At 32.6% G+C, this 10,585-nt stretch overlaps 1 protein-coding gene across 4 annotated transcripts; it reads left to right on the forward strand.

The window, feature by feature from the left end:
• Positions 1-4,156: 4,156 nt before the first annotated feature.
• On the forward strand, positions 4,157-8,788 carry LOC111058861. 4 transcript variants are annotated; one of them, XM_039440309.1, is made up of 4 exons: positions 4,157-4,288; positions 4,923-5,030; positions 5,677-7,365; positions 7,729-8,788. In XM_039440309.1, exons 1-4 carry the CDS (start codon positions 4,210-4,212, stop codon positions 7,779-7,781), a joined length of 1,929 nt encoding a protein of 642 aa, XP_039296243.1. In that variant the 5' UTR covers positions 4,157-4,209; the 3' UTR covers positions 7,782-8,788. The 4 variants fall into 4 exon arrangements, with proteins under 4 accessions (XP_039296243.1, XP_039296242.1, XP_039296245.1 ...); XM_039440308.1 differs by having other exon boundaries at positions 5,677-8,788; XM_039440311.1 differs by lacking the exon at positions 7,729-8,788 and having other exon boundaries at positions 4,923-4,999; positions 6,254-6,380.
• Positions 8,789-10,585: the final 1,797 nt, after the last annotated feature.

Genomic DNA, 10,585 nt, shown 5'->3' on the forward strand with positions numbered 1-10,585 from the left:
AAATTAAATATCATATGCATATGTTTTAATAGCCTAGATTTTGTACTTCTTTGATTTAATAGAAATTTCTGAAATATTGATCTATATTTTTCTTTCAATGAAATACCTTTAATACTAATTTTACTTGCGCAAGTATGACTCTTATTAATTTCTTAATTATAATAAAAACCCTTTCGGCGAGCTAGCTTTGATCATCAGATTAATTCGAAGCACTAGGGCGCCATCACTAATTCAAATTATCACTCACGTGTCGAAAATCTTCTTGTAAGCCGCCGATGTCGATCCAACTCCATGTGGTCCGGGAATATGGTAGCCGGAATCGTCTCCTCCAAGGGGTTATAAATTTATTTGAAATTGAAAATGACTTCTGCTTCACAATAGCATCACGAAGTCTTTTAAGAAATTTAATAATTTGATTTAACTTTAACTTTTACAAAATCATTAGTAAGGTACTACGCTCTAAAATATTTGGGGTCCTCTTATGGTGGCATTTGGCTGGCGAGTGCTGGTTCTCCTTTCTCAAGTTTTACAGATCCTATTTCCGACTTTCAAATTAGCATAAAATTTAAATATCTTAGTGCTCCGCCATTAGGTTCAAATAGATCTTACAAAAAATACCAAAATATTACTTAGATTGTATGATTAATAATTTCTTTGCTTTCGAGCCATATCGATAACATAGACTATATAACAATTCAACATAGATTCCGAACATTTATAGAAATATATATAAATATTTTTGAATTGGCCTACAATTGCCGCCTATAACTGCCGTTTTACTATTGGTGCATGCAAATTTTATTCGGTATTCATGCGCCTGGTACCTCTTATTTCCTGAATACATTAAATTATTTTTATTTGGTTTTTTATTTATGCTCTTTACATGCTAGCTAATATTCTATACATTAATATTAATTCCATGCTACTTAATAATTAGCCACGTGACCAGGGGCTTTTCCATCTTTACCTCTTTCCTTTACCTTTAACTCATCCCTCCTATAATTGCATCCAAGATCTCACTCCTATTGCTAGGCCCACATGTGCCTCAATACCTCTTAGAGCCTCTGCTGTAAACTGGCGCTCAAAAAATCCTGAATCATATTTTTCACAAAAGTCTAAAATCAATCTACCTCTACAGTTCAATACTAAATCTTTTGATCTTCGATCCCATATTATTCTACATTCTGGATTTAATAATTCTTCTGGTATTACCTGGCTATTCCCTACTCTACAATTAAAATCTCCCAATAGAAAAAAATTCCCATCATTATAATTACTATCCAAACTCTCCACTCTTTGCCACAAATTCAGTAAATCCCCATCCCACCTATCTTCCGCACAATTTAAATATACGGAACATAACCGCACTGTGTTAAGGAAATTAATTTCTAAACCTTGAAAATCATCAAATACTTTAAAACTAGCTTTTCCCCTCAATTTACTTTTATTGTACCCATATACCAGACCTCCACTTGCCCTTCCAAACAAACTAGTTCTTACTGCAGTAACAAAACATAAATCAAATTCATTAAGAACTCTCTCAAAAATTATATTATCGGCTTGTTCCAAAAAGGTTTCACATAAACAAAATATATCATATGATTCAACGAATTGTACGAAATTTATATCCTTCATCTTCCCTCTCAGTCCAGCTACATTATAACCAAGTACTTTAATAAACTGACTTTCGGAATTTACGGAAAAATTATTTGTACTCGACTCGTGACAGACAACACTTCCCTATCCAGTCACACACTCGTCCTCAGCCTCGTTGACTGCTTCATTCGCGTTCGCCTCGTTCTGTCCTCCTGCTATAATTTTCCGGATACAGTCTGTCAAATCTACTGTCATGAACCACAAGGTTTGACATACCCCCAAACATCAGTTCCTTCTTTAAGAGAGAAATAATTTTTTCCAACTTCAAAAACTAAAAGCTGATCAGACAGTTTTGGCTGACAGACTAAAAACGCTGAGGAGAGGTAGAAGTGGGGCTAGCATTCTAGTCTCCCCTCCAGCCAGCTGGTGGAAAAAGGTTTCCACTTTTCTTTCTGTAAAATTTCACAGACTTTTTCATCGCCTTCCTCCCAAGACAGACCGAGCTGACCCGTGGATGGACATCCCCTGGCTCTCCATTCAGACCATGGCAAGTTAGGATGGACATCAACAGTATAACGGTATCGTTCCACATTCAATTTATTTTTCAATATTGTTTTGATTTTAGAAATTCCAATTAATTAAAAATGAATAATGCTTTTAAACTGTCATATAACTTGTTTAAATAAAAAAACACAATAATCTGTCCAACATATTTCTGTCTAATGTTTTGTAAAATCATTGGCAACAAAGTTTATTTTAAATTTTTCAAAATTGATTTAAATGCTCAAAATTTCATAACCTTCCTTAATTGTTCTGTATTAGAATAGTTGTAGGATAAATTTTTTTATAAAACCAAAATATGTTAAAATTCACATTTAAATCTCACAGAAATTTCTTCTTTTAAATAAAATAAATCTGACTCCTAAAAAAAATGTTTTTTTTTTTCAAATTCAAAAAATCATCTAGTTTATAATAAAAAAAAAAAACCAACTGCTTTTGCTCTACCATCAAATGCTACGCAACAACAATATTACAGTGTTCCCGTCTGGGAACTGGTGGATCGCCCCCTTTTATTACTTTACAAACAGGTCACCAATCATTTATTACAAATGATGGATATCACAGTTCAATCAATTTAATGTTACACTACTCGAAACATTTCCTTCAGCTTCCCGATTCCATCCAATTATCCTGCTTTCAGCCCATCCTTGTCGGAATACGTGAATACTTGTCCATCCACATATAGTCGAATCTTCGTATCACCAACCTCCCATTAAGACTGTGTCTATAGATATGTATTTAAAAAAAAGTAATAATTAAATTTGCTGTTCACTTTGATGCTATGTAATTTTGATGTACTTATTTGGGCTTTTTAGGGTGGGGTGGTGTGGATTTGAAATAAGGAGAATTTGAAATTCTAAATATAAACTTTACCTGGCTCAGTCAATTCCCTATAGGATAATTGAAATCTGAAACCAAAAACACACTCCCACACTGAACACTGTCCAAAATCCAAGAGACTAAGAGAGACTCACAGCAACTAACTAACAAGACATGGTCTGCCTGTTTATATACTAGCACCACGATTTTCCACCCCTCATCACCCTTTGCCCTCTAGCTCCACCTACACTCAAACTCATCAGCTAATATTCTGCTTACAAACTGGATTCAAATATCAATTTTAATTTACCATAATGTTTATAATGTTATATAATTTTAAACTATGGCTCCCCTCCATTATTAAGACAAATGATATCATACATTTTACCAATATTTAAAACTCCAAAGTTTGGATACTGACAATTGAATACATTCTCATCGAAATTGATTAATACAGTGATCAATATTATAAATCTAATATGGAAAATACTTCAATAATATATAAATTAAATGGAGAACAAAACACAATTTCATACAGTATATCATTACAATTGAATTGAATAAATAAAATTAATAAGATACTAATTAATTAACCAGTTTCTTATACTCATTGTCAACATGTTTCAATCAAATATACCTAATTTGTTCCATTTAAAAATTTGTCCTTGGCCTATGAATTCGGATTCAACTCACTTAATTAGCTTATAATAATTATTAAATTATAATTCATTGTACAACATATATTTGTTGAATACTCTATACATATAGCCTAATCTACTTCATGCCCTAGTTTTTATAAACATGCACTCTTTCATGTTTATGGTTTTATGTGATCACCATTCAAATAATTGCTTCAATAATATTCATATGCTAACCACGTGGTAAAATTGTAGCATAATTTATGCTAACCACGTGGTAACGTTGTAAACTACATAATATCTATATTCTACTACTCTCCCATCTATATATTTATATTGCTATACACAATCTTCATTTACCTGCCATCAACTTATGCTATAGATATATACAAGGGTTAACACAAAACACAGTGGGCCATGTGGTTTCTATTGTAGACGTGTCTGCCACCAACGTCAGAGACAAGAATAATATAGGAGACATTCCATGCAATGGTAATTTCTGGTTGCAAATTTTACTAGGCGAGATCTGTCGGAGCGTTTTATTATTTGAGTTTGGATCAAATTCAAAGTAACTTGAAATTCATTTCACTTCAATATGGATGAAAAAGATACCAACTCCAGAATAACATCAAGGAGTCAGCGCATAATGAACCTAGCATTAAAGAAAATGAAAGGTATGTACTTATTTCTATTTTAATACTATCTTCATTCAACATTAAACATTCTTGTTTTAAATCTCATTGATTATATCTATAGGTAATGATTTAACTATTAATTTGTTTTGTTTGGACCTGCTTAAAAACAAGAGTAGGCTATTCATCCAAAACTGAACCAACGAATTTCAACCATTGATTCCTATCAAATTAATATTTGATTAATTAAGTAATCAATTTATACAAATTCTTAATTTTTATAGTAGGTTTCCACAGTATTATTTTGTTTTGTTTTTTAATTATTGTGAGCACATAAACTATGCACTGCGCTTCTGTCAATCAATTAACACTTATATCAATTTGAAGAACGGAATTGAATTCTCAAATTCTATTTGATAATTAATCTTTTTACATAATATTTCATACCTTTGATCCAAATTGAGACTTCTTTGTCCCGTGAAGGATGTCAATAAAGCTACCCACTACCTATATTTCATAATTGGTGCTATTGCCTTTTTGTTTATCATTTTCAGTTCTCTAATAATTTTTGTAACACATTCAGTTGATCATTAAACGTTATCTTGAGTTCAACTACAGTACAAATGATTTTATACTGAAATGGCATAAATTATTTCAGTTGTGTATTTCTTTGCAGGTGATAGTGAGAAAGAATCCAATGTTCCGCCTACAGGTGAAAGATACAAAACAGGAGATATCTATGAGAGTGAAAAGGCTGAAGGAGAAACTTCAAAGCATGTAACAGGTAATTGAATTTGATAATAAGTTTTATTTTTTTACTGTAATTATTGTGAAAATTGGAACGATTGGACATACATATTCTGATTATTCCAGTAAGTTGAGCGTATTATTGGCTATTATTGCACATTCTTCCAATACTCAATCAAGCTTATTGAGTTGGAAAAAATAATAGGATACTGATTGCCAGATTGTAAGAACATTCTTAATCTGTGTTCATAGTAGTTTGTTATAGTGAGTAAATTAATCTTGCGATAGAAGTTTGTGGATAGAAAGATTTTAGATCATTTTTGTGGGTAACTACCTAGGCCTACCTTGTTTGTAGGTGATATCTAATCTTATTTGGGGTTAATATCATCAACTGTATATAGAATAATTGAGTTATGATTAAGGTCTGAGAGCAGAATTAAGTAAGAGCAGATAAGGGTCTGCTCTTTCACCTACACCACTGAATAGTGACATTAAAACATTGGAAATTATACAGTGACATATGTTAATTTCCAATGTTTTCATGTCACTATTCAGTGGTGTAGGTGAAAGAGCAGACCTTGAATTTCTCGTGCTTCTTACTATCGATCATGATTAACAGGTGGAATAACATGCACATAATAATTTGGAAATTTAATTATTGAATAATTATTCTTATATTTCAGAGCCGGTTCAAGCATCCATTGAAGCAACTGTTGATGATGTAATAGCCTTATTGCCAACTACTCCACGGGAACAAGAGGAAAGTCTTCATGCTGAGGGAAGTCTTCATTCCGATGACATGTTTGATGACAATGATGATGATAAAACATGGGAACCTCATTCAGAGGAAAGTCTCCTTTCCGATGATATTATTGACAACACAGATGATGACGAGACATGGGAACCCCCCAGCAAAAGGAATAGGATAAGTAGTATAAGAAATATATTGAGTAATTCGATTATAAATAATGATAATTTAATTGTTGATAATGATGATAGGGTCGAGGATATTGTTATTCCTGATTCAGATAGTGACACTACTGAGCCATCCACAAAACGAGTCAGGAAACGATTTCGAAATGTGTCTCAATGGAAAAAGAATGCAGCAAAATTGAAACGGAATTCGGGACAAGCCTATGTTAATTCTAGAGGTAAGAGCATTGATGCTAAATCAGTGAAACCTTCTTGTGATTTGAGAAAATGCAGATTAAAATGTTCATCAAAAATAAGTGAAGAGCAGCGTGCCCTCATTTTGAATAGATTTTATGATTTGGGAGATGTGACTCGTCAGAGAGATTGGATCTTAAAGAACATAGAGAAAATAGAACCCAAATATAGGTATGCTAAGGAAGGAAGTAACCGTGCATTCAATGTAGCATACTTTCTTTTTTGTGATGAGAATAAAATACAAGTATGTAGAACTTTTTTCCTGAATACATTGAACATCAGCAAAACTGTAGTTAGTACTGCCCTCAAGAAATTCAAGAACAACTTTCTTGAACCTGAATGTAGAGGTAAGCATGAGAATCGAAAGAAGAATGATGACTTACTGATTCAGGGAATGAAAGATTTTATCAATTCGATACCTCGGGTGGAATCTCACTATCTAAGGAATCAAACAGCAAGGGAGTATATAGATGGTGGGAAAACTCTCTCTGATATTCACAGAGACTATCAGAATGAGTGTCTCAGGCAAAATCTACCTCATGGTAATTACACAGCATTTAGAAAAGTGTTCATTGAAAATTTTAACATTAGTTTTTTTGTCCCCAAAAAAGATTTATGTTGTTTGTGTGAGCAATTTAAGAACTCACCTGATGACAATGATTTGAAAAAAATGCATGAGACCCATATAAAATTGAAAGAGTTAGCTAGGGAAGAGAAAAAGAAAGATGCTCTTAAAGCAAAAAATAAAGAATGTGTAACAGCGATTTTCGACCTGCAAGCTGTCCTTCCCACACCTTGTGGAGATGCATCACTTTTTTATTACAAAAGACGCCTCTCCACTTTAAATTTCACCATCTATGACATAGGAAATTCGAATGCATATTGCTATGTTTGGAATGAGGCATATGCTAAGAGGGGCTGCAATGAAATCGGTTCATGCCTGTTATTGTTTCTCGAGAAGGTTTGCCAGGGGAAGGATGTCATCTTCTATTCAGACAATTGTCCTGGTCAAAACAAAAATCAGGCAATTGCAGCCGCATTTATTTATGCAGTTGAAAACTTGAATGTAAAATCAGTAACTCATAAATTTCTAACTGTGGGTCACACTCAGAATGAAGGAGACATGGTTCATTCACTGATTGAGAAACAAAAAAAATTGGTTTTAAGATCAGGTCCAGTATCTGTCCCTGCACAGTGGATAACTGTCATCCAGTCAGCCAAGAAAAAGGGAAACCCATTCACTGTGATAGAGATCAACACTGAAGATGTGAAGGACATAAAACACCTCAAATCAACAGTAGGGAAAAATTTTTCCAAAAATATGTCAGGGGAACAAGTAAAATGGAGGGACATCTCAGTAATCCATGTTAATAGGGAGGCCCCATTCCAAATATTTTACAAGAACAATTTTGATGACGTAGATAAAATAATAAATATCAGAGAAAAAATGAGAGGTGTAACTCAAATGGTTCTAAGATTGGCCTACACAGCACCCCCTGGTATATCTAGTTTCAAAAAAAGAGATTTGTTATCTCTCTGCACATCCAATGTGATAAATAAGCAATATCATCAATTTTATGAATGTCTACCAGTTGGTGAGTGCAATGATACAGAAGATTGATTCTATCAATTTTAGTATTGATCAAAAAGTATTGTTCATCATTGCCTTTGTCTTTTTCATGAGAATATCCTTTATTTTGTGTGTTCACTCCTATTTTCTCTTATATTCCAATTATTGTCACATTTGCTAAGTAGATTGTAAGATCTAATGAAAATATAATTATTAGTTGTCCCTTTGTATGATAAAAATTCCACCTTAAACTTTTGTATTCAATTAGTATAGGCTACGATTTTATTTCAATGAATCCAATTTCTTATTTTGTTATTAAAGATTGAATAAATACTTTATTAATTTGTATGCATAAAAAGGGACTGTCAATTTGTAGATTAGGATCCATCCAATACATAAATATAATGTGAAATTTATTTAAGTTAATTATTAATTTTTCAAATCGTTTTCTATTTTTTACAATAAGTTGATTTACAAGTTTAGTTGGTTTTTTATAGAGTATTATCGAGTTTTGTATAGAGTATTATCGTGTTTATTAATGTATTTTAGTGTTTAAGAAGGAACTGATATAAAATTTTTAGCTATACAGTATACCTAATACTTTACAAATAGGACACAATACTTGAGAAATAATTTTTGTGTAATAACGAATTTGTTGCATATCCAATAAAATATTGACATATTTTGTGAATATATATTTCAAATGTATTGTATTTTCGATTTATTCCAACCTCTTACCATTTTGAGCAATTTCTCAATAGTAAAAGAAGTGTACCTTTTTGAAGATTATTCTGAAAAGTATTGATCTTTTTGGAGCAAGACTGTCCCAAATCAAAAAAGTTCTAATAACTTATTTATCCCTCCATATGAATGAAAACATGAATACAGGCCACTTTTAAGAAGTGATAAGTGAACTAAAACAGTTGGAATTAGAGAAATTGAGTGATTCTAAGAGCAGAAAATCAAGTTTGAATACCTACGAAAACTTTAAAACTGCTCTCCTGAATAAACGACTTTTTTGAGTTGGAACAGTCTTCCTCCCGAGGTGCGATATGATAATGGAAAGATATATTAAAAACAGCTATAACTCCCTTGTTTTCGGGTATTTTTGAAAATGGGACTTACGCTTTAAAGAATTTGGGGTTGCTGAATCCAAATCCGAAATCAGAAATACTCTATCTATATTTTTAAGAAAGTTAGACTTTGAGAAAAAAGTGATGAGTGATACTCTGAGCAAACGGCGGTGTGAAAGTACAGGAGAGCTGCAAAATATGAAATATGATCTTCCGTAATATGATATTCCAGGAGCGAGGTCTCTGCCGTGTGAAACTGGCCTATGGCCTATGGCCAGTTTCACACGGCAGAGACCTCGCTCCTGGAATATCATATTATGGAAGATCATATTTCATATTTTGCAGCTCACATGGGGATCTTACGAATAAGCCGACAGATCCAACAACTATGCCGACGTTTGCTCAAACCTATGACTCATCACTTTTTCTCAAAGTCTAACTCCCTTAAAAATATAGATAGAAGATTTCTGATTTCGGATTTGGATTCAGCGACCTCAAATTCTTTAAAGCGTAAGTCCCATTTTCAAAAATACCCAAAAACAAGGGAGTTATAGCTGTTTTTAATATAGCTTTCCATTATCATATGATTATATAGTACATACTAAGATAATAATACTCCTGCCTCACAAAGGGACAGGCAAAGGTTTTAAGAAGTTTTTGAACACCTGAGAAGTTTATACATAAACATTTTTAATTTTTAAAAATTCTAGTTTTCCAAAAAAATATTGAACTATGAACAGATGTAGTTATGTGAATTCTAAACTTATAAGTTATAATTTTTTGGTGACGTGTCTGTAAAAATCGATACTGAACGAGGCGTTGGCTTCGTGACTTGCAACTTATGTCTTTTCTGTTCCTTCTTCTCTAGAAAAATGGCTGGCTACAAGTGTGTCATGGAGTTTTGCTCTAAATCATTTTCGTTTATTAATGTTTTAAATTGAGTTTTATATAAATTTTTACGTTCTGTTTTGTTCATAATTAGCTATTAGTGTAGTCAAGCCAATAGCCACTGTGTTTCAACTGTAAACTAGATAAGTATTTTAGTTCATAATAACTCTGAAATAATTAGGCTTAAGATATATTTTTCTTTGTGTATTTGCATAAATTCATCTTAAGATTATAAGTTAATTTGCTCTGAAAACTGGATTTCTCATTCATAGGCAATAGATCCATTCACAATTTATCAAGAATCTATTTCATTGGAGCCGACAACTATCCTTAGGTTGATAGGTGTTAAATGCTATTCCATCCGTTTAAGGAAAAATTGGTAGCACGGCGAATGGTACCCCTGGTGGGACAGAATTACAAAATAAATATGTCCCAAATGGTGCACTATGAAATCCCTGGTTATAAAAATTATTAGTAGGATAGATATTGATAGGTTATGAATGGTTTGTTGCTGAGTGGGAAATCGGTTCAAGAGAGATCAAGTCCTAATGAATATATTATTTGTGCAGACTAGCAAAATGGCATACAATATGAAAAATATTAAAAATGATGATGAGTTAATAGCTGCCTTAACACAACTGTTTGATGAGCAAAATGCTAATTTTGATGCTAGGTTTGATGATATGAAGCAAGAATTTGCTAGCATAAGACTAGAGCAGGTTAGTATAAACCTTCTATTGAAAGATGCACATGAAAAATTGAAAGATAGTCATGAAAATGAAAACAAATTGAAACAGGATGATAGTAGTGTTAAGTTACAAGATCAACTCATTCAAGTTTCTGACAATGTAGGCCTAGTTACTGTTGTTGAAAAAGTCAACCATAGTGAGTCAG

Source organism: Nilaparvata lugens, chromosome 13, assembly GCF_014356525.2.
Source record: "Nilaparvata lugens isolate BPH chromosome 13, ASM1435652v1, whole genome shotgun sequence".
Classification (NCBI taxonomy): domain Eukaryota; kingdom Metazoa; phylum Arthropoda; class Insecta; order Hemiptera; family Delphacidae; genus Nilaparvata; species Nilaparvata lugens.

Coding starts and splice junctions, on each gene's coding strand:
- LOC111058861 (XM_039440308.1), top strand. CDS start 4,210: ATGGATGAAAAAGATACCAACTCCAGAATAACATCAAGGAGTCAGCGC. Junction 4,289..4,922: donor AGCATTAAAGAAAATGAAAG/GTATGTACTTAT, acceptor ATTTCTTTGCAG/GTGATAGTGAGAAAGAATCC. Junction 5,031..5,676: donor AACTTCAAAGCATGTAACAG/GTAATTGAATTT, acceptor CTTATATTTCAG/AGCCGGTTCAAGCATCCATT.